The 24,917-nt window shown below is 43.3% G+C and overlaps 1 protein-coding gene across 3 annotated transcripts; it reads right to left on the bottom strand.

Moving 5' to 3' along the window:
* Nucleotides 1-899: 899 nt before the first annotated feature.
* rnf38 (ring finger protein 38) lies at nt 900-24,917 on the bottom strand. Of its 3 annotated transcripts, none has more exons than XM_044346324.1 (13): nt 24,805-24,917; nt 23,170-23,855; nt 12,121-12,182; nt 6,935-7,137; nt 6,468-6,843; nt 6,194-6,358; nt 5,730-5,900; nt 5,359-5,544; nt 5,142-5,242; nt 4,933-5,017; nt 4,495-4,616; nt 4,258-4,357; nt 900-3,496 (listed from the first exon to the last, which is right to left on the bottom strand). In XM_044346324.1, exons 2-13 carry the CDS (start codon nt 23,774-23,776, stop codon nt 3,434-3,436), a joined length of 2,241 nt encoding a protein of 746 aa, XP_044202259.1. In that variant the 5' UTR covers nt 23,777-23,855; nt 24,805-24,917; the 3' UTR covers nt 900-3,433. The 3 variants fall into 3 exon arrangements, with proteins under 3 accessions (XP_044202259.1, XP_044202262.1, XP_044202260.1); XM_044346327.1 differs by lacking the exon at nt 24,805-24,917 and adding an exon at nt 24,173-24,434; XM_044346325.1 differs by lacking the exon at nt 24,805-24,917 and adding an exon at nt 24,008-24,146.

Raw genomic sequence — 24,917 nt, 5'->3', positions numbered from 1 at the left:
GCAAGTGAAAACCTGCATTTAAAATCCTACTTAAGTAAAAGTATAGAAATTTACAGCTAAATTTACGTAAGGTAAAAGTGGTAATTTTGCAGAAAATCAGGCTGTGACTCATATTAAAATGCTGCTTATGCATTGACTCATCAGTATTAATGACTTACTTTCCTAAATTCATTTAATACATCAGATAATTTTGCTTAAGTGAAGGATCTGAGTACTATGCTTCCAACACCATAGGTCACAGAATCCGATGGGTCACCAAATACAGTAGAACACTTGGCCGCCAAACTGCATGGTTGTCATCAGGATGTGGCATTTTCATTTAACTTCTGTACATAACGTGGCCTCAGAAGTGCATTTTTCAAATTTCACAATTTGATGGTTTCTGTGCACTTGAATTCTAGTTGTGGTGTAGTAAAGCTTGGTAGATGAGAACTAGCAGTTCCTTCCTCCAAATTAAGTGTTTGAATCACTGATATGTTTTCTTACAATCAAAGAAAATATATATAAAAAGTGCTGCACGGCCAGCTTGAAACAAGTTGTCAAAACCTTACAAATGAAGAAACAAATGAAGGATTTTAGAACAATGTAAATAAATGTCACTGAGGTCAGAGGACATGCACCAGTGTAGCTCCAGTAGTATGAACCAGGTCCTCCTGGATAACATAACTACACTGCCACCAAGAGGACACTCCTGAAAACACTACACTTATCCATCTTCTTCATTTCAGTGGAGAAGAAAAGTCAAGAATTAAATTTTTAAAAGCTGACAGACGGGAGAGGAGAAGTTGAGAGAAATGACTCGAAAGCACAACGTTTTAGAAGAGAATGTTATACATTTATTATTGAGCCAGCTTTTGAAATCCAAAAGACAGGGTAAGGGATTAAAAAAATCATTGCACTACTTAATAAAGTATTACTAGTAATAACTCTCATACAAAATGTACAAATGTTTGTTAAAAATTTCATTATCATCATAACAGGCCTTCAAATGATTTTGGTTACAGATATAATACATAATGAAACTACTATGACACCATTTTAATGATAGAGTTTCATAGAGTTTAAAAGGAAAAATATTTAAACAACCCAACAACTTGCATGGAAAAGATTAGCAAAATGAATTGATAAGCACTAATTGCGCCATTTTCTGAAAAGACATAAATAGTGGGACTGAGGTAATTGCTAGTGTACCAAGCAACAGAAAACTGTCCAACACAAAACAATCCTAAGACACAAAATGGATGCATACAGTCACAATTATGACCTTTGACCCCAAAGAAAAAAGATGACAGAAAACAATTTCCCTCCGTTACCATAGATATTACATGACTTTATACACCAACAACACTGAAGATGAGTTTTATAAAATGATGTTCCTTCTGGACACTAATGAACGGTATTAGTCTGGTGTGGTGACACTGAGTAGATACAAGTTATACCTGGAGAAAATGAACTTTTATAAAAAGGCATCTCACATAAGACACTGCAGGTGCCTGGATGAACTTTCCACAACACACTTTTGTTTATGCAGTCTCTATAAGGCCTATGTCAGGTTGCCATCTTCACACATAATACCAAATGTGATAAATAGTGATAAATTACATTAGAAAGCCTGTCCTGTGCTTGAGGTGAACATCTTTGAACTTCTGACATGTTGACATAGGCCTTTACAGAGATGAACTATTATTAAGTAACAGAGTCCCAAAACCTCTGGAAATAAACAGGTGTGCAGTGAAAATATAAAGGGACATATTGGATACTGTAGGTACTTAAAGTTGATGTGGAGAACATACACGTTCATGTGATGCATTCAAATATTTGTTCTCATACACACATGACTCTGGAAAACCGATCAGTGGTTTGTTCAGAATGACAAGAGAGCATGTAGGTCTTAAATCTAAATATTAAAGCACTGACATATCAAAGTGTCTGGTGAGACACAGATTTAGGAGTGACCTTACAAGTCTCTTCAAACTTGTTCCCTGTCAATGATGGAGAAAACATTGCCTCTATATCTGCCAACACAGATCTGAAAAAGCAGCTTAGGTACAGAGACAGATATAGAAACATGTTTTCAAAGGACGTAGTCCCATAAGAAAGCTAGTACACTGTGCAAGACTGAAAGTTTTGGTAATTTTTTTTTAATAAATGTTTTGGATCCACCTAACCGTCTATGAAAGATCCAACTGTATTCACATAATGTGCCTTGGGGGAGAGCTTAGTGGATATGTCTAGGCAGAGATAAACAGTCCTGATCTGTTTTCTTTAGGTTAGGAAATACTGTATCACATAAAAAAGGGGGATGTGGATGTCTTTCAAAAGCTTCCAGCCTTTACACGTTGAGACAAGAACAATGTAGATGCACAGACATGGACTGATGGAGTCAAAGTTGTACAAGTTATGGAGGTGTGACTTAGAAAAAAAAGAATAATGACACAAGAGCACTGCCAACTTCCTTAGAGGTGAACCTGGTCCAAGATTTTTCATTTTGATACAAGAACGATCTCAGCTATTGGTATGTAACCCCGTCTGAAGATGCCCTCAACCTCTAGTGAGTGTAAATCAATCTGAAGTAGAGAAATAGCTAAATTGAGGATTGAGGAGGTCAATGCAATGTAACAAATTAACTGTATAAATACCACAGGAGGAGTATCTCACACACACACACACACACACACACACACACACACACACACACACACAGGCGCATAACACACTTGCACACAGACACACGTATAGAGAAAATAAAGTGTATTTTTCACTCACTCTTGCTCACTCTTTAACACCTAGTGTACAAAATCTTTGTTTCACCCCATACACACTGCTCTCATGATGAGGAATGCTAGAATACACATACAGAAATTAAAATGGACCGATTCTTTCAATTATAATGAGTCTAGAGAAAAGGATAGTCTCTGCAAGCAAAGACAATAAAAACAATGAAATTATCACAATCGTTGGACTGCCAATTATCCCTCAGGGTTAGCTAGTACAACAATACAGAAGCTTTTCAAAGTAGTTTTTATGTTCATCAGGGTCACATCAGTTTGAAAGGGCTTGAAATTAAAAAAAAATACATGTACATACAGTATGTCCAATGTGTGTATGTATTTCAAAGGCCATTCATTGTAAGGAGGAACCATGAGCAGAAGGCAGAGTAGTCGGGGGCGTAAATAGTCCATGTTAGAAGGCCTAGGAAGTCCAGCAATATAGTGAGCACAATCAGTAGAAAGTCTCCACACCCCTAAATGCAGATCCCAGGTGAGAATTACTGTGTCTTGGAGGATAAAGAGTGAAGGGTTAAGGAGCACTGGTCCCAGTTATGTGGCAGAATGTGTGAGTGGAGGCATATGATAAAAGGAGAGAAGTTCACTGTATCGTTGGTGCATCCAAAAGGGAGTCAGGGATTGTGGGTGTTCGTATGAGGAAGAGGTCACTCAGAATCCCGCTGGACCTCAGAGGCATCGGCTCGACAGATAGGACAGGTCCGGTTAGCCTGGAAGGAACAAAAAAATTAGGAGATGAGGGTTAAATGTCAATAAATAAATATTTAAAAAGTGTTCAAACTGTTAACTGAAGCTATTTAGAAGTCAGTAGATCAACTTTGGGAACCAGTGACACACAAATATGCGTCGTTGACCAACAGTAAGTCATCGTGACAGTGCTGACCTTTGAGAGAAGATAGGAAGGGAGGAACAGAGGAACTAACAATAGCTTATTAGCTGTGTGGCTCCATCCACATTTATTTACCCTCCTCTGTCAAAGTATAAACTGCCCTGCAAAACTAATGGTTTGTACAGAGTTATGAAACAGGAGTCACTGTGATAAATATGTCTTTTACATGAACTGTGGGAGTTTATTGCCCCATTTACGGCTGAGCTAACAAGTTTGTTACGCAAGCTGGGAGAACTTTTCCCCTTTCAATAATTGAATGAAATGACATTTCACACATATTTCATGTATACAATTCTGAAAAGAAAATGCCAGAAGGGAGTAAACGGCCTAGCACGGAGAAAATATAGAGAAGCTAGCACTAGCATGTCCCCAACTGGCCAACATATTAGCAGTTGCTTCACCACCTACTGTAGTTCACCTACTAGCCTTGTGAGCAGTCAATAAGCTTCCAGAACCACATATTTCTCAGACACACACATATGTATTTGACAGCCACTTTCTGGTGTGACCAGGCCTTAAGCGACCCGTGGAAAACAGTTGATACACTTAGAGATATCCAAATAATTTAATGTCTTCACTCACCTTAAGCCACTTGTCTACACACTTGGCGTGGAACTCGTGATTACAGGGCAAGACCCTTAGGAGCTGGCGAGACTCAAAGTCACACATACACACCACACACCTGTAAGACAAGGCAAGGTTGGTACTATTTTACACAGAGTCTTGTACAGACATTTTAAATCGTACCACCCAAAACCTACAACCATGCACAGAAAAAATTCCTCACCACACATACATTTTCTAAGGAAAGGTACTCACAGTGTTTGCTCAGATTGGTGGTTGTTGGGGTTGAACCTGTATGACGGGAGCTGCTCTATATCTGCCTTAGTTAGACCACGGGGCTTTGCCTCTCCGAGGCGCTCGGCGAGGTTCAACAGGGCCTGAAGGTTTCAAACAGAAAGGCAAAGTTTAGAAGTCAAAGTTTACAATGGACATTGTTTTGGAAAAACTGTCACCGTATTAAAAGCAGTTAGAAAACTGATTCTCTGTAGCGTTTAAAGAGTGAGGAAATCGGCTCTATTAATGAACTATTTAAGTTGTGTGAAAACTGACAGAAAGTGGCTGGATTTCATGGTGCAAGTGTTGACAAATGGACTCTATTGTGTTCATTTCAAAAGCCTCTCTTTCAAAGAACATACTGTGTATCATGTGTTAGCATTGTTTTTGGCTGAATGTTGTGACAGTGGTTTCTCCTACCTCATAGTTCTCCACCTCTCCGTCATCCACATCCAGCTCTAGACTGATAGTGGGGGCCACATTTGGGGGGACGGGAAGCATCGACCTGGTTCAAGACAAAGAATACAATGCTTAGTATCCATTTGTTACCGTGCTGAGGCATTTTCAAATCTAGTGCAAATTCACCTGTCTAGTTCCAACATAAACCTGAGGAAGTAGAAAACACTTACAAGAAGTAAGGCAGGAAGCTGGGGTGATACGGTGGGGGTACAGCTTGCTGAGAGCGGTAACGCCGGCCTGCGAATCGGCGAGGCATAAAGTGGGGATAGGGCTGTAAAAGATGAGAAAGAGAGAACAAAAACAAATTATTCAACCAAGAAAACCATCATTCTACCATAATCATATACTATAATCCAAAAGAAATATGTCATTTAATGAAGTACTCACCACTGTAAAGAGCTCCTGTGACAAGGGGTCATGGTGCGAGAGGAACTGGAGTGGTGTGGAGGGCGGGAGTGTGGAGGGAGGCTGGTGGTGATGGTGGTGGTGGTGATGGTGGGCGTAGCCGAAGCCTCCACCCACCGAAAGCTGCTCTCCTAGAAGCTCAACCTCATTTTCGATCCTCTGTAAAGGCTGAGAGGAAACAAGGGACGTTATTGATCATGACAAATGCGTAACAGGTGTTATCTATAAAAACTACTCCAAAAACAGCTGCAAATACCACAGTCTTTGTGCTGGCACTATTTTAAACACTGAAAGATGGAATTTAATATAGATGGATGCCAGGTAAACTATAAAGACATAAATTGTTCACGTACCGATCGTGGCTGTTGCGTCTGGAAAGGCAGGAACTGTCCGGGTGTAGGGAGGTGGGGCGGGTGATGAGAGAGGTGGGGTGGAGGGGGAAGCAGGAACTGAGGGTCACTGGACAGCAGCGAGGGAAAGGCATAGGGCACCGGCAAATGTTGCATTGAACATGCTTGTAGCATCTGGAAAAAGGTGGATGGGAAGAGAGAAAAGTGTTTAATTACATGTTTTGACACTGTGGTGATTATAAGTACTAAGTCTTGCCACAAGGTGGCAGCCAAGACTGTGAAGACTAACAAGCCACTTCAAACAGGAAAATATGCTGCAGGTCTTTGCTACTTTTATCCACTTTCCTCTTGAGCACTTTCCTTTTCCTGAGGAGTCAAAGGAAAGACTGTACAGCACAAAGTGTACTTTTTATTAACAAAACAACCCACACACTCCTACAAACAGTACACTGCTGTGTTCTTCTCACCGGGTGGTAGTGTTGTCCAGTGCTGAAGACAACACTGCAGGCGGGGACCTGTTGTTGTGAAGAACAGGTAGGGGGGAGATGCTGACCGCTGCACAAAGGCGCTGCGAGGCCGTGAGGAGGGACTGGGGTCACTGTGTAGGAGACTGGTACACTGCCCTGCTGGAGCTGGAGAGAAATCACACCACAGTTAATATGCAGCCACACACACACACACACACACACGCAGTCAATGTCTCCAAGCTTCCTCACACATAAAAATTATTTGCAGTCGCACCTGTTCATGCAAGTCCATGACCATGGCTCCTTGTTGCTGTTGCGTTGCATGATGTTGTTGCTGATGATGATGGTGATGGTGGTGGTGGTGAGCGGCCGGGTGCAGTAACCGTGGGGACAAGGTGGGGGGGTGGAAAGCTCGGGGCTCCTCCGTACCTGCCACCCCCCCTCCAGCTGTGGGGGGCTGACCGTAGGCGCTGGGGGTATGTGTTGGGTACGTCTGGTGTGTGGAGGGTTGGTGGTTGTGGTGGTAGTTTTCATCCTGGAGCTCCGATGGTGAGAGGCGAGGTGCGGGGCCTTGGGTGGATGGGTGGTGATGGGGAGGCAAGTGACGAGTGGGTCTGGAGAGGCGGCCACGCTGACGCCTCGCTGGCGGGCTAGAGGAGGGGAAAGATACAAAAGTTTTACTTTCGGGGTCCTCAACCAACATATGTACATACAGTTGTAGAAATCAAGAGACTGCCTTACCTGCGTCTGTGCCGGGCAGGAGTGAGGCATCTCTCCTGGTGGTAGTGTGTGTGGGGGTGAGGTTGTCTCCGACTTGGGGGTCCTGACTCCCAGGGCCGGATGGGGGGAGAAGGAGTGGATGGTGGGGGGGCGGATGAGGTTAGCTGTTCCAAGACAGACTGACTGGACAGCCTCTGGCGCTTTGGACTGGGGCTTTCCTCGCTCTGCAGAGGGAGGGGTGGAAAAGTGGGGGTGGCGATAGAGGAAAGAAAAGGGGGGTGAAAGAGGGGATGGGTATTGTGGTTAGTGACCCATAGCACTCGTATCAAATAAATCAATTTCACCGTGCTCCTCTGGCCTACAATCTATACCACTGCATAGACACTAGGTTCCTTTGTGACTCATGGCATTTCCTGCATGTGCGTGTGTGTGTGTGTGTGTTTGTATGTACTGCATGTTTCTGTGAAAGAGAGCATATTACACCACCAGTGCTCTGAGGCCCTGAGGGTTCAAACTTACTTCCTCTTGGAGTGAGGAAATGCAAACGCAAGACAAGCACACACAGGCCCATATGCGAGTCATACGTACACACCCTTGGCTGGATGGTTTGACAAATACTTTCTCTCAAGGAGTCAAAAAAGTCAGTGATACACTCACATACACATCATGTAGTCATCCAAGTTTAAGCTGACTGATGAGTTCTCATACACTCTTTCAATCCTATCAACTCATCTGTGAGTCACTTCACTTACTGTCAAGCAGTGACTCTCACACTTGGCACTTGGTGAGGCAAGAGCGCGTACAGACACACACGCTCATGTGTCAGATCTTAGTCATTCTCCCTTACACGGACCTTAGCTGTGCTCTGAAGAACACACAGGTTACTAAAGCGACAACGCACACAGACACACACACACACACACACACACACGTGTTTCCTCATAGTTACCATCTCAACACTTTTTTTCCCACTACTTACTTGATGCCTGCTTCCACCTCCCCTCTTCGTGGGAGAGACACGTTGTTAAAGTGTGATAAAAATGACTCAGCGGCTGTGACTTTTAACACACACACACACACACACACACACACACACACACACACACACACACACACACACATACAAAGGCACACATACACAGCTCAGCAACCTTGAGAGCAGTGTGATAGCTAACAGGAAACAGCTGGAGAGCAGGGTGCATGCACATGCACACACACACACACACACACACACACACACACACACACAGTTATGGAAATGCCTGCAGACATGCGCAAATTCACATTCACACATGGGCAGCTGCCACTGTTTGAGTTCTACAGCCTATAAAGAACAATACCTTCTACAGCTCTTTAGAGGCAGACTCTGCTGTTCTAACAAACCTGAACAAAATGTATTTTGACTGTAGGGCCAAACACACTGTACTCTAATGGCTCTATCACTCACTCGCAGCACTGGATGTGACCTGAGCCTGAACAGCTTATGGGAAAGACAAACAATAACAATGACTTCATTTAGTCTTGACCTGAGTGGACAACGAAACGTGATAGGAGAGGAAAAAAAAGAGATGTGAGAGTGTGTAAGACAGGCAGAGACGACGGAGGGGTGAAGCTTGGAGCAGCCTCAGGGCGCACCAGACACTAAATGACAGAACAAATTTGGGTCGTGGCGAGGGGTTACACACCACAGTTTTGAGCGTGTCTGTCTGTGTCTGCCTGTCTTTTTTTTACAAGCCATGTAAATTACCATGCCTGAACATTTGGGTCCGACACAACTGGTGTATCCGCCACCATTTTGTGCAATTGTGTGACACCATAATTGTGCGGTGGCCAATGCGTTGGAATGACCGACACGTTTTCAAATAACAAACATGGTGCAGTGAGACGATGCCAGGTTTTATGCCGGTTATGTTATTTATTCCTTTTGAATATGCTTCAACACACTAAGCGACATCTGTTGTTTCCAGCTCATTCCTACAAGTCTTTACCCACTTTTCCTACGTGAACAGTGCAAATTAATCAAGAGTACTTAAAACCCATCTTGAGGAAAAAAAAAAAAAGTAGACATACTATACATGTGAATTAGAATAAACTGACCCTGGCTACCAAACACAAAAGACATTGCCTCTTTCACCAAGTAAAAGAAAGCCTTGAAGTGTACAATGTGTCCTCCCTTGCTTAGAATTTTCTTAGACACAAAGAGACAGATGTACTTTGTCTGATCCAACTTTTCAAAAGACATGTGCATATTAAGACACATTTAAAACAGTCTTCATATTCCTTTTGTCAAATGAAACAAAAAAAGTCATGCGGTGAAGTTTTATCATCAAATCACACTATTATACACCACATTTAATGAGCCAAAGTATTACTTTATTAAAACAGCTACAGCTTATTTGATCGAAACAGATATGGAGGGGACATGCTATCTGTGCCCATTTCTACACAGGATGGAGGGCCCCAGCGATCCACCCCCACCCCCCAAATCTCTCTGTTCCTCTGAACAACAACAACCCCCTATCCTCCATCCCGACACCCCACAACCTCTCATACCAGCCTAGCCCCAACCCCAAAACCCTTGGGACATCTACTGTGCCCATTTTCATATCTAAGCCAGCGTCTTCCATCCCAGGCCTGACATGTTCCCTCCTTCCCTCTGCCACAAACACACACCCTCCTCGACAACCTCCTCCCATCCCCCCCTTTCCTTCCATCAGATAAGCTGAACCCCTCTACAGTCCCCTCTTCCTCTTGCTACCTCCCCCCCCCCCCCCCTTTTTCCTCTGTCTGCTTGTCCTGTCCGAGACCTCGGCCTAAAATCTGAGGGGACAAAACAAGAAGTTCTTAGATAGGCCACACACACACACACACACACACACACAAACACACACAGTCTGTCTTAACACATGCAGACTATTGCCCATTAGTATGAAAGTTTGATGGGCCTGTCTGCCCGTGTTAGTGGGAGGGGAGCAGTGTCAGACAAAGGAGTGTGTGTGTGTGTGTGTGTGTGTGTGTCCTCAAGCAATATGGCTTAACATGGCCAAATAGAGTGCTTGTTGTGAACACACACACACACACACACACACGTCTGGTCCAAACATGTTCCCACTAAAGCCAGGATATACGAAGAAAAAAGAAAAACATGCTGACTTTCAGAGGCTCGACACACATTGCCTAGAAACATTGTGAACTGTTCCACGGCTGATATTACAGCACATTCTGCAGTGCTCACAGAGTAGGGACCACACACACACACACACACACACACACACATACCCACCCTCCCATTCCTTTTCACTCTGTCCACATTCAGTGAGAGCACACACCAGGCTGGACAGATATCCTGAAGCATGAGAACAGACACACCCTACCACGTTCTATTTCACTATGTCCACATTTGGGATATGCATGCATCCACTTGCACACGCACACACGGTAACTGTGGCCAGCAGCTGTTGTGGCTTTCGCTGTCATTGCTGAGAACCAAAATAAAGAGTTCTCGAGAATGCGGAGTGCACGCAGACACACACGTACACTTAAGAAATATATAGCTGAGCCCAGGTTTCTCTTTGCCCTAGAAGTTGTGCGCGGATGTGGACGCTACACGCTGAGCAAATACGGTCATTTGCTTTTACAGATTCATTAATATTTGCAGACATGCTTCCACCAACACTCAAACACATCTCCCTCCCCCACTTATTTTCTTTCCATCAACAAGATTTCAAAGCTCATTTTGTTTCCTCTGCCACTGTTCCTCCCTTCCTTCCCCTCCTTCCCTCCCGCCCTCCCTCCTTTCCCTTCTCTCACTCCAACCAAGTCCCACAGCTGGAGGTGAAATCATTAGCAATACCCCCTCCCTGTTTTTGGCCTCGCCTCCCTCCCTTCCCTTCCCTCTCTTCCTCCAAGCTTTCTGCAACACCTTCCTCAGCATCCTGCCTCCCCTCTTCTCCTTCTCCGCCGTTTCTCACTTGATCTGCTTGCTTTCAACACGGGCTTTCGCTTGTGACGGTGACTATCATTTACTGAGGAACATTAGTGTATAAACGACTGCGTTTTAAATTATGCTTATATGATCTAGTATTGAGTATGTTTTAAAAGTAATGCTAGAATTATCAGTAATACTATGTCAAAAATATAGAATAAGTTGACTTTTTCCTTATGAAGCAACCTGGATGGAAAATAACATTATGTTTAGTGTAGACATTGTATAAATAGCTGAGTTTCCATCCAAATGTATCAGACCAAATTTTCAGAATATCAGCAAAAGAAAATGCGAATTTAAGTGCGTTTCCATCCACTACTGTAATGAGTATATTAAGAGTTGCTCCATCGAGATAAGCACTAGGTGGCGCTAATTCCGCAGTCAGGTTCCAATTATGGCATTGCAAAGAGGAAGGAAGAGGGCGCAACAAGATAAACAAGCGCAGTCGAACCTCAAACGATGAATAATGACGTAGAAAACATGATGGAAATATGATATTTCTGTTTGTTTCAGGTAGTAATTTGAGTGTTAATCTCCTCTTCGCTCCACACTGATCTACTGTTTTCATCTGCCGTTATTTTTAATCTCTTCAGTTTATTTCAAACTGTCACCAAACACAATGAAAAGAAAACATCAGAATCATGCTGATGCCATACATGTAAAACATCAGTCATGTGAGTTAAATGTTCGCTATGTCAGAACTTATTTGGCGAAGGTGTTTCCCATTTTAGCGCAAAAACCATCTCAATCGAGCATACAAACTTTACAAAGTTTTTTCAAATTTTGCCGTTGCCATCAACCTTTTCTAATGCGATACTTCAATATGAACATGAAAATGCGTTGAAGGAATTTATTAGCTAGTAATCAGCTGATAAAACTAAAAGTTTCAGCCATCAGCTGGTTATTAAAAAACAGCTCCAGTCAGCTCCATCTCCAACAAATGAAGAGAAATAAAAACATGTTGTAGCTTATGCTGCTACATGTTCTCTAAACTTGTACGTCTACCATCTAACATACTTCAGCATTTGTGAAACACAAGGCAGAGTTGCTATTTGCAAACTGTGCTGTGTTAGAGTGTCTCACAGAGGCACAACTGTTAAAAGTGTCAAAACGACAAACCTAAGAGCACAACATGGAGAATAACATGAACACTTTCTCAAAGCTTGAAATGTATTACATTGGTGTGAAGATAAATATGTTTTAAAAGGTGTGTGTGGCTTACCTTATCACTCTCCTCTCCATATGCATGGTCTGGGTGGCAGTGGTAGGACCCGCCGGAGGCCCCTACACAGAGATGGAAAGAGCAGAATATAACACAGGGTTACACAGTGACACGACATGCGCTTCACACATTCATATGAAATTTCATACTTGCTCAGGGATCCTAGATGCTAAGCAGGACCCGTGAGCATTTGATCACAGGGCTATATTCCACAGTAAAAAGCCATCAAAAATCACATTTTGATGGAAGTATACTGTCAAATCAAGTCATTTTTCTTCACTTTGCCGTACACTGAAATGAGCGCCGGCACTTATACGGATCCTTACAATCAACAAAGTCCGCATGAGTTTGACGGCGTCTGACTAGCATGTGCTAATGAATTGACCTGCTACTGTGTTCTACCTAACAGTTTACCATACAATACACAAAAACATGTTGGTACTACCCTTTTTGCTGAAATTGATAGCACCATTCTACCCAGTATATGGTGGGACATTTAATCCTTTTGTTATTGTTCTCATGCTACTTGGATCTAATACAGCAAAAAAAACATGAACAACATGTTTGTGAACTGACCGTGTGTACGACACAAAAGTGACTGAAACACATATGGTATAGTCTTCTCAGATCAGACGCAGTAGATGTTTGTGTGCGCGCACACGCACACACACACACACACACACACACAGAATAAACACAGTAATCCTGGATTAGAGACGCTTTCTGATGATACCGCCGCTTGCATCACAGCTAAGACTTTTACGCTTTTGTTTTTCCACAATCCTTTCATCTTTTTATTGTCTTTTCTATTTATTCGGGCTTTTGTTTTTCCCCTTTGTCATGGGCATGTCTTTAGCCGGGACGTCCTCACCACAGATGGTGGCAGTGGTATACACACCAAGGGTAAGCGCTCCCAAGGGCACTCCAGACAAGGCTACCTTTGCGATAGAGATGAAGAAACCTAAACTAAAAAGGGGAATAGATGCAAAAAGGTCTTTTTTTTTAAAGAAAAAGAGTATTTTTCACCTCACGGCTGTTTGTTTGTGGGATTTTTCCTGTTTAAACCCTCACTCTTTGAAGAGAAGCTATGATTGACAACAAAGAAGAGAAGGGGGAGAGAAAGAGAAAGAAGAGACAGACAGAGTGAGGTTTTCACTACTGAATTCCTCAATCCTTAAAAAAAAAAAAAGCCTTTCCTCTCATACTCCAATCCCTAGAGCAGGCAAAATGGATTGAAAAGGTTGAGGTAAGTAAAGCTTACATTAGCACAGTGAAAATCAGCTAAAAAGGCTATTTTCACCAAGATGATTTGGGACAGAGCACTGGCGAAGCATTCATGGGACTCACCGGCTGCATAGCGCTCTTCTGTACAACACTCATTCACTGATCACAATAGGCAAAAATCCAGCTCCCTCCCTGAATATGGTCTCACTTGCACATTGTCGGAGTCCGGTAAATTGAGTCAGAGACGAGTCATTCAGTCGGAGTCACTCTATAGAGCACAACACAGAAGCTACAGAACAGGTTTAAAATGTTTCGATGACATCATGTCCTCTGTTGGACAGACCGCGCACACCACAGTATGCACTATTTAAGCTCCGACGCTAAGGGCCTTGAGGAAAGTTGAATAGTGGGATTGCAGTATGAATTGCAATGTGTACGGACAAGTATCTCCATCTAGAACATTTTATAAAATGCTAGTAGGTACAATTTCATAAATAATCATTTAATGAATAATATGACAATATTTTCTCATGTACGACAGCACAAAGTCTCCTTGTTTGTGATAGGTATGTGAATCACCTTTCCCCTGCTGAGACGGGGTCACCGTTGAGATTTATAAGTATTATTATTGTTTGTGAAGTCTTAGTCAATTCCTTGAGTAAACAGAAGAAAAGTGAGAGCTAGACCTTGAGATATCAGCGCAGCTCAAGAGGCAGAATAGACACGGACTCGAAGACAAGAACCAGACTCGGAGCAAACACGCCGTCAACGCAACACACAGTTATTGTAAATGTTGGTGAAAAACTGTTAGAAGGAACAAAGAAAAGACAATGAGTGAAGGACAGAATTCAGGGCTTAAATTTAATAAAAAACTAATGAAATTAATGACAAAAGAGAAAACTTTCACGTTTACGTTAAAACAAAAGAACATTTAAAATGGACATTTATCACCCGTTACAAACACGTCCCTTTTTACTCTCTATGTGAAGTTCTTTAACCTCAGAGTGCAGGTTCTGTATTTTGCACCAATTTATTGGGTTATTATTTAAACTGAGAAAATAAGAGGAGAAGATTCTTTCGCCTTTTGTATGAAGTCTTTACTCCATGCCATGATCACTGCTGGAATAATGAAGGACAATCATTAAATCATTTCTTTCTCTGCTGTATTAACCAGACAATATTATGACTGACAAAGACACATTGGAAGATTAAATCCTGTACTGAAGTATTTAAGTGACAGGTGGCATAATTAAGCACACAATTTGACCGAATAAACGTGTGCAAGAACGCACAGAAATGCAGAATTTAGTCCGTGACATTCAGCATGTCTTGCCATGACAAATTTTTAAAAAGGAGCAGCATGATACAAAAGTAAAAAATAAAAAAGGTGAAAATGAGAAGCTCAAGCCGTCAACACTGGCTTAAGTAACAGTGTGAAGAATGAATGGAGCAAAGTTGTAGTCCAAATGTAACCATTCCCATTTTCACACCTAACCACACCTTCTCTCTAGTGGTAGAAAATTACCATTGACTTCAGTTGCTTGTTTTTGGAAGGTAAAAAAAAAATAAATGGACATAGAAGTCCCTGTTGTTCCATCTTAGGCATGCAGCAGCCTGTGGAAGTCTTGGAAAGAAGGTGAAAGACAAGAACGGTGATAGGAGGAGTGGGTGAAGGAGGGGTGTGAAGGGATGCGGAAACGACCGGGGAATGGAAAATGTACGGGGGACGAGAAGAGGGCAAAGTGGAGGCGCAGGAGAAGAGGTTGAAAACGTACATGAAAGAGTGAGGACCGAGGAGGAAAGAAAGATGTGAAAAGATAAAGAGTGCAGAGGAAAAAAAAAAAAAAAAACATAAGGAAGAGGATTGGAGGGAGAGGGAGCACTGGAGGGTGAGAGAACAGTCAGAGAGGGAGAGAGAGAGAGAGGGAGCAGGGTGGGGGTTGTGCCTTCCCCTCTTGACTGCTATTGATTTTCTGTAAGCCTCAGAGTGCATCAGCTATTTCTATCCATTTCCTCCACCTCTCCTCCCTTTCTCATCCCTCTCTCCCACCCCCCCACCCATCCCACCCTCCTCCTCTTCACTCCGCTCAGACACCCTCCTCTCCTCACACATCCTCCTCCTCCTCCTCACACTCTCCATCACTTCATCACCATCCCTCCCTGCCACCAATCCATTTCCCTATCTGCCGGCCTGTCTCTCTCCCATATATTCCTGTCGCTTTATCTCACCACATCCACATTTTCTTGCTTTCCCTATCGCACCATCTCTGTCCATGATCTCCAGCACACCCCCCCCCCCCCCCCCCCCCCTCCTCTCCCTCTCTCTCACAGTCTTTCTCTATCAAACTACCTCCTTCCTCTTTCGTGTCAAATCAGAACAACACAGGAGATATTGGGCGATTGGAAAAGCGTGGTTGGATAGATAAGATGATAGATAAGTGACAGGCTTACTTAACAAAATCGCCAGCTCAACGGTTACAAATAGCAAAACGGTTAGCTGACTGCGGCGTTTACATGTCACGTTTTACAGTAAAGTAAAGACGATTTCAGCCCATGCATATGTGTAACGTGAACACACGCGCGCACCTCTCACATCACCCCGCCTCCTGAACACATGTCACAGCACACTTCACACCCCAGCGGCAAAACAAGAGTCGAGTAACAAGCTGGCATACAGGCTTAAAATAGGCGGGCATGTAACACCTGCCCGGCTATTACCTGCCTAACAATGATTCACACCTTCTACCTCTCTCCCACTTCATTGTCCTCCATTTACTTATTGTTCTCTCCCTCCTCATTATCTTTCTCATTATCTTCTTTTCTGTTCTGTTACTGCTGCAGTCCTTGGGGTTGCTCTTCCATCCTGCACTTCCTCTCAAGTCTGAAACCTGCTTATATGTGAAGTTATCGTGTGTGTGTGTGTGTGTATAGGCGACAGTACTTATTGCTTTCACCGAAAGTGAATGCACTGGAAACTTGAAAACAAAAAACTAGAACCTGTTTTGAAACCTAAAAAGATTTTTTTTTTAAACAGAAAATAAACGGATTCATGTTCAAGTTTAAGTGTCCTTTCATGATTTTATTGGGTCCCCCCCTCCCATTCCCACAGCTATTGCATACACTTCCTTGACCCACCAATTACAGCTGGCTTGACACACAGCACTGCAAATACACAGGATGTGCAGTTGAGATTTTGAAGATGTGCGTGTCATCTAATTCACAAGCCCATGTGAGCTACAGCTACCCAGAAAGCCCTTCTGTGCATCCCTATACAACATGGTGATAACATAATACATTCCATATTATTTTTACCCAAGCGTGTTTTTGCTTCTACACACCTGTTGTGTCAGAGCATCTTTTATCATGATGTTATTAACAGCCTTTTAATACTGATCATCAACTTAATGTCATTAGGCTCAAGTCCCCCTCCGCTCAAAAATATATTTTTCTTATTGTTACAGGATGCTGTATGTTCACTTGACACCAGAAGGCTGTTTTCACATTCATCTGCTGAAGGGAGAAAGTTTCTCTGGGCGCACCAGAAATCTGAGTTTAAGACATGCACCTACAAGCATGACAGTGTGACATCACGACTAATGCGGAAGCCAATCGTGGTCTAGTATGAAACTTACAGAAGTGTGATGTGGAAACTTGAGTGCACACATGCATTGAATGGACAGATGTATATCACTCTACCCCTATATGTGTAGGATGGAAAGGTGTCTTTTTGAGACTCAGTGACACTGTCAGTGCTGTCTCTGACAACTTACATCTTGTTATCTTGTTATATTTTTGCTCACAGAACTGAGAAGCTGTGTAGAAAGAGTGAATTGTTAATTCTAACAAGCTAACACTATAGGGATAACACACACTTTCAAAATATGCTGCCGAGGCCAACGAGTGCACAACGCACACTAGCAGCCCAAGGATAATACCTGTCTTACTGCGTCTCGTGTCCCATTCAGTCCCACCACCATCGATAATCTATTCGTTGATTAGATTCCCGCTGGTTGATGCTCCAGCGAGAGGCTCTTACCAAAAGCATTAGTTTTATATGCCGTCCGTCTTTGTTCTCTTGCTTTCCCTTCTGTCGACTGTCTTCTCAGTGCGCTGACAGAAGAAATGTTTGGGGCACAGACGTCATTCTACATGTATGCATATGTTTTCTGACGGTCGCGCTCCTGCTCCCAGCCCACCCAGGCAGCAAGTAAACAAAGTGTGCACACATACACGCACAATCAGTAGAGGTACGTGAAGATACACACGCTACACACAGCTTAACCACTCATTTACACTCCTTTCTCTTTCTCACTTCAACGTCTGCCTTAACACTCTTGCTCTCTTCCTTTACGCCCCCCCCCCCCCCCCAATGAAAGACAGAAACCAGCAGAGAAATGTTAGGGGAGTGAAGGTAATGGACAGAATGACAGAGAGGACGACAGTGTTAATTCCCTCCTTCCATCATGAATCTAAACACCAAACTCAGATCACTTAAACTACATTCAATGAAGCTAATTGGAAATACTTCTGCTGTTTCACTGTGGCAACCGATGCATAATTTAAAGTCCTGATATCAACGTGTAAAATGTGGCCGACTAATTACTTATTTCTTCTTCGTATTGTCTCAGTAATTGCAGATATTGAACCGTATGGCTGTACAGTGCTAATAATTAAAAAGGTAGGTGTGACTTCATTTAGATGAAGGAAATACCACAGTGAAGGCACACACACATATATACATTGTATCAGCGACATAAGTATTGTGACTGGTACAACAGATACCATAAGGTTTGTCCAAATCAATACATTTAAAAACAGATGAAAGACTAATGAAGAATAACTCTTTACATTATTTTACATTCAAGACAAGCACGCAACAAACTCCTAAATGAATCTCGTCTGATACATGTATCTTGAGTATCAAACAGCTACCCCCCCTACAAGCTTGACAGGTGGCTGAAAATGAAAACGTTTCACGGCAGAAAAGAAAAGTGTCAAAGCACAAATAAAAACTTTTCATCCACAGAAATATCATATAAACTTCTTCAGCAGCTGGCTCTCCAAGGCCCATTTGTACACTCAGTATGTTCTAAACAGGCCTTGTTTTGCCAGAATAAAGCTGAAAACACTGTGACACTGTTATTCGAAGCCCCGGATCTTAAAAAGAAATGGCATATGTATTAAGCCATATGTTAGCGAAATTACGGGCTGTTTGGAACACACTCAGCATATGGATAGACAGCAGAGAAGTGGCAAGAGATGTTGCAAGAGATGTTTGAACAATTTCAAGGGACATTTCGTTACCATTGCACATCTACAACAAACCCACAACACAACTTAGTTACTACCTCCAACATCCGCAAAGACTGTGGGTACTCAGTCCGTGTGTACGTGCGACTCGCTTTGCATTACAGCTACAACAGAGGCAGGAAGAGGACAAGAGATGGAAATAGAGAAGGACACAGATAGGGGTCAAGTTGAAATGACAAGTGAAGGCTGAAGATGCTAATAATTCGTTGAGACAATGTACAAATAGCTAAAATATTTATCTTGTTCATAGTAAAAGGTATGGAAAAAGTATGTACACCTATATGAAATTAACTTTTATTTCTGCTAATAACCTCCTTCCTATCACAACAAAACAGAGCTTTTAATTTAAAGTTTCCAGTCCGGTTGAAAACACAAGAGCTCAAAAACCAAAAAGAGGAAAAATGAACAAAACCAAACAAATCAGGCTGCCTGAAGACATACTGCTCCTCAGCTACCGGCTTTGCAGCAGTGCCACAACCGAGCTGCGTCAACAACATTTAACTATGCCTTCCTCACGCATACCTTCACCTACACTTGAAACTTACTGCCTCTGGTCTCGGCTTCAGTCATCTGTAGCGTTACCTCTCTGTGCCTCCATCTGCTCCCAGCCAATCATTTCCATCTCTCTCTTTCCAGTCACAGTATCCCCCGCCCCTTCAAGGCTGCACACTCAAACTGCTCTCTGTGCGGCATGCTTCCTCTCTGTGCTTTGCTTACAATAATACATGATGTCCTACAGTATGTCTCCTCCACAGACATGACCCTTTCCATTAAAACTTGTCCACATCCTCCTTCAGCCATCTCGCCTGTGTTTCGGTCTAATCACCTCTCTCCCTCCCTTTCCCTTCCTCATCCTCTCTGTGCCTGACCTTCCTAAAGCTCATGCACTGCATTTCCTCCCTACACTGACTCCCATAACTGCCTGATCCAGCCCACAACTTCTTTTAAAAAAACTGACTCCCCTCTTCCAGTGCAGTTTTTTCACCCTCACTGGCATCCCCCTTCCCCTCTTCCTATATTGACATTGCTTAAGGCTTTCTTAGCGACCTTTGGCATTCTCTCTCCTCTCTTAGAAGTGCTTTTTTTTCTCCCCTAAACCAGATCAGAGCCTATCCCTCGGACCTGGGGCTAATTTGAGGTCACTCGCATGTATCCCCAGGATCTTCTCTTGCTGACCAAAGTGACTGCTTTGTTGTTTATTTGGAGTGACGGAGTAGCGGGGAACCCCTGCTACTTGGTCAATCCAAGTGAAAGAGTTTCTTTCCAAACCGGAGGGGGTTGCCTGGGTGACAAGACAAAGGAAAGTAAAAAAACAGAGTGCATCTTTCCACTTCTGTTGCAGACAAAAGGATGGAGAGGATAGAAGTGGAGTGGAGGGGTAAAGGTAGAGTGGCAGGAGTGTCTGCCCCTCTGCTGCTTTGGGCAATCCATTAAAACGATCCTTCCATTAGACAAATGTGAGGGAGGAGGCCAGAGAAAATGGACCGGAGGGGTACAGAGAGGGTTGACTGATCTGAAAGGGGAGGAAGAAATGAATGTGACTGAGAGAGGACACACTGTGACAGAGGTAGGTCAGAATCAGGATCGGATACCAACCGCTACAAATGACGGTTTTATCCACTCTGACCACTTTGGCAGCACTTTTCTGTGCCTCTTTGTTGCACCTTCACTCTCAACATGAGCTTTCAGAAGTCTTTTTACCTCGTAAAACATGTTAATTCCCCAACACCGTCAGGCAAATTCATGTGAATTGTTAAAGAGACAGAATGTCAAAGGGAAGCAAGGAAACATTTGTGCGTCACAAACGGTATGAAACATGCATGAAAGAACAAGGCAAAAAGAGAAATTGTGGCCAAAAGTGTCCACCACAAGGAGAGGAAAGAGAGGGAGGGATTGAAGAGTACAGGATATCATTAGCTTTCATGCCCAACGCAGGTGACTAGCGCAGGAAGAATGGACTAAGTATCTCTCACTCTTCCCAACAAGCAGGATCCGCTCTGGGAATGGAAAGAGGGTCTAATAAAAGGTGTGTAGTGTTGGGGAAGGTTCAGCTAGCAGCTGCTTCACTCTTGTAAGAGAATATTCAACTATAAATTAGGCCCAAGGCTTCCTCTGGCTATGTTGACAATGTAAATGGTGTTTTTGCTATATCCAGATTTTCTTATGTCTAATCTAAACTTACAAACACACACCGGTGTTCCTTTCGAATTGCTGTTCTTTTGTGTGCCGTGCGTTTCTGGTCTTATTGAAATTAGTCCAGATAATGAGTGATTGTCTACAGAATTTCTAGCCGACATCTCCCCCTCGAGATCGAAATCCATTTGGATGGAAATACAATACAGTCATTCTATCCATTGATCTGTGCAACCCTTCATGTCATAGCCAAGCTACTATGACAGAGTACGGGTTGGAGGTCACAGCAGACCAATAAACTCTTGACGATGCTTAGTTCAACTTCTTTGCTGAGGCAGAGTATTCATTTATTAATCCTTTCACAAACCCTCTTGTCTACTTATTTTCATGACTACGTTATTCCCTTTCTGTCTTACTAACGCACACACACACACAGAGCTGGATTTCCCTGTAACCAACAAGCCTATACAAAGCTAGAAGTATAACACACACATCGCTAGACAACCTACGGGCTTGGAGTCCAGAAGGGGCCTTTGTTTATGTGTGTTCAGCTGTTTTCTTTTTTCTTACTCTCACTCTCCCAGACAGGTAATTCCAGTCTCCATACGCAGTTGCTCAGTCACTCTTGCACACACACACACACACACACAGACACCAGCATTTCATTCATGTGTTTGACATGCAAGATAGAGGCCTTGCATATAGCCATCAGTAAAAACTGGCCTTATCCATGGCTTGTTCTGTGTGAGTTAAGAATGATTTTGGTTTTTGTCAACACAAAAACAGAAACCATGGAACTGGGGCTATACTCAATTATGGATGCTGGACTGCTTCATTTCACTGTGACGCTGAATTGTGGGCCAGAGAGAGAAATATTCCCATTGTGACTAAGCAAACGCTTAGTGCTGTTTCTGTCTTCACTATGTCTTCAGTCCAACATGAGTTGCTCAATAAGAGATGACTCGGTTGTTAGTCTTTTGAGTACATGATCATTTTTCCCTATATGAGGAATCAGTATGAGTTGTCAGTCATTTAGCTTTGGGCAACCAAGGTTTTGGACATTTTCATGTAACATTAGAGACATGACCAAACTATAATCCTGCCTGAAAGAAAAATTCTGAGTAATTCCAATCTGTTTACAGAACAAAAACAAAATGAATTCTTCCTTCTACTTTTTAAAAATTTGTTTCATTAAGAAATGATCACCTGAAAAAATTACTCCCCAAAGCACCACGAGAGAAAACTCAAGCCAAACCAAGCATTTTCCTAACCTGAGAACCTTGTTAGGTGTGCTGGTAGCTTCGGTGAAAAAAAAATGGTGTCCCTGAATGTGAAACTCTTACTGTGCTGTTTCTATGTTGCGTGGTTCGCTGCACTGCATTTGCTGTGTGAGAGTGCCCTCGCATGTATTCTACACCCAGCACCAGTCCACACACAAGTTTTTCTTTGCAGTGGAGCACAAATATCAAAGCATGGTTTCCCCTAGTTACTAGTAAAGAAGCCCTCTTTCTGACAGAATAAGCACATGCAGAACTTGAAGAGAAAGTATGTCTGTTATTATAGAGGCCACGGCCAACCTCTTTCATATAACATCCCATTTTGTCATTTAGCTGATTCTCTTGTCAAAAGCACTACACCTAGTGTGCATTTACTGTAACATGATTTTAGTATGTTTCACCCTGCCCTGTGGTAACAGTCCCTTCATCTTTGGCAGTTAGTGCTATCTAGCCTAACTTTTCATTGGAGGAATATATCATGAGTGCCTGTTTTCTTTTCTATGTCTGTTCACAACTTCAAACTGGCTGAAACCCTTGGTGATCCATTTCAGGCCTTTCACTAAATGTACACGTGAGTTTTTGAAAAAGAATAGACCATGCCCAGTTTAAACAACGATCAGTTTCACACTGTAAGGCTTGTTACCTAGCTACATCAATATTTGTGTAGTTGACTAAAAGTAGACATGCCACAGTGCCTTAAGAAACACAGTCTGGGTAACTAACTATGCACAGCAGTTCAATAAGCTTCAGGCTACCCCGTCCACACCACAGACTGCTGCTGTTCATTTGCCTACTGCATGTGCTAACTGTGAACCACATCCACACTGCAGCTTTGTGGCAAATACATAAAAACACCCCCCTAATTTGAATACAACGAATATGTTCACACATGCACAAACATTTGCCATGCCATCCCCTGGACAGCCCCTTCTCGATCTCAATTTGCCACTAAAATCCTCCCCCAGGGTATTAAACACCTCTACTTCTATGACTTCTGCTTGGTGCTTATGAAAATAAAGTCTCATGCAATGTGTGATTCATCTACCTCTGTTGGTCGAAGGTACATAAACACAATTGGATAACAATGACAAGTGGGGACATTTACCTGCCGTCGGGATGCGCTGCGCTCCTGGAACCGAAGACAGCCTCTGAATGCCGGGCGAGGTGTTACTTCCCGGGGCTCGTTGCTGGTTGTCCGGGTGGTTGCTGTGAGCTCCAAGCGGAGCGCAGCCGACACCGTGTTGCTGCTGTGGATGCAGTTGCTGCTGCTGCTGCTGATGGTGGTGGTGGTGGTGATGGTGATGGTTAGATCCCATGACTCCACTACCTGTAATCCCATTGGCATTCCCACCACCGTACTGCTGGTAATATCCAGACCGAGAACGCGATCGAGTCCTTGGGGGCTCCATGGCCATTTGGTGGGCGTGAAGGGGGTGGAAGAGAAAAGAGGAGGACGCGGCTGGGGACTGCGGCGGAGAGCTGTTGGTGGATCCGGGCTGTACAAAGCCCCTAGCGCCGCTCTGGCTGTAACTATAGCCCCCGAGTCCTCTGCCCCCCTCTGCGCCCCCGTACTCTGTCCGCTCCGCCGACTCCGCCGCCCCCGCCTCGTCGAATAAATCAGCCCCTTTAGGGACAGGCTCCGGGGTGGAGGGCAGCCGGGGGCAAACTCTGGGCTCCCGAGTCGTTGGCTGTCCAGCGGCTGCGATTGGCATTTCCTTTCGGGGGATTTCCTCTGTTTCCTTTTTTCTGTTTTTCCTCTCGTTTCCTCTCACAGAAGAAGCTTTTTAGACACTGTTAAGAAACACAAAGTTGGAGAGTGTCTAACAGTTAAACTGAGCTGTGAGAACTGAACTGTTAACACACAAACACTTACACTGTTTATTTGGACGAGCATGTGTATGTTGTAACTGTAACATTAAGCTACTAAACACAGTGATATTCACCCGAACTGGTTCAGCAACTTCACAACGTTGCCTATCAAAAATATCCTCGTATCTCGTGTTGTTGACTAAACACAAGGGTAGGCAGGGCTCGGGGCAATTTCAGCACAAATATTATAAAACTGTTCCCATATATAACAGTGACGTTAAACCGTTAAAATGTCTCACCGGCGTTAAGTTCACAACAACCGAACAGCGAGTCCGGCCATGGCTCGCTAGCTCACATGAGGCTAACGTTACTGCGTTACTGTGGCAAATACGCTATTTACGCTCACTCCGATTGTACAACAGTAGTATTAGCATACCCGGTCGCTTTCTCAAAACCGGATTTATTTCCGAACTGAGTTTAAAGCAACTTTGTCTACTTTAACAATAATTTAAACTTGTTTAGCCAGTCTGCGTAATGTCGTTCGCTAGCTTGGCAAGCCCATACCAACCCCTCCCCCTCCTCCTCCTCCACCACCGACCAACACACAGAAAAATCCCGTTGCTAGCCACCCACGCCTCGAATCCCTTTAAATCGCTTGGTTAATAGTAACAAAATAAAAAAAGGCTTTAAGTAAAAACTTGTTCGGTGTGATTTCATTGAACTGAGTTAGAGTCACCGGTCATGTTTCCCCGCTGGGTAAAGGAGCCAAACAGCAAAGCGCACAAAGATAAAAAGTGGTCAACCTTAAAATTACAAAGAAAGAACCACGGCTAAAATTAACGCGATCTTAAGGAATGACCCCGCCTCTGAGTCTACTGCTAAAAACCGGTCTAATACCCCTGCCTTAAGTGGCTTTTTCACAACAACTTACCTTCAATGTGCTCTCCTCGACTGTACTCCTGACTCGGATCTGTCGATAATATTGTGAGTGTGTGTGAATGCGTGTGTGTGCTCGCCTAGTGTCAGCGTGAAATGTGACAGACC

This window comes from Thunnus albacares, chromosome 3, assembly GCF_914725855.1.
Source record: "Thunnus albacares chromosome 3, fThuAlb1.1, whole genome shotgun sequence".
Lineage (NCBI taxonomy): Eukaryota > Metazoa > Chordata > Actinopteri > Scombriformes > Scombridae > Thunnus > Thunnus albacares.
The sequence above is the reverse complement of the archived record's forward strand: the minus strand, read 5'-3'. Positions and strand labels throughout refer to the sequence as shown.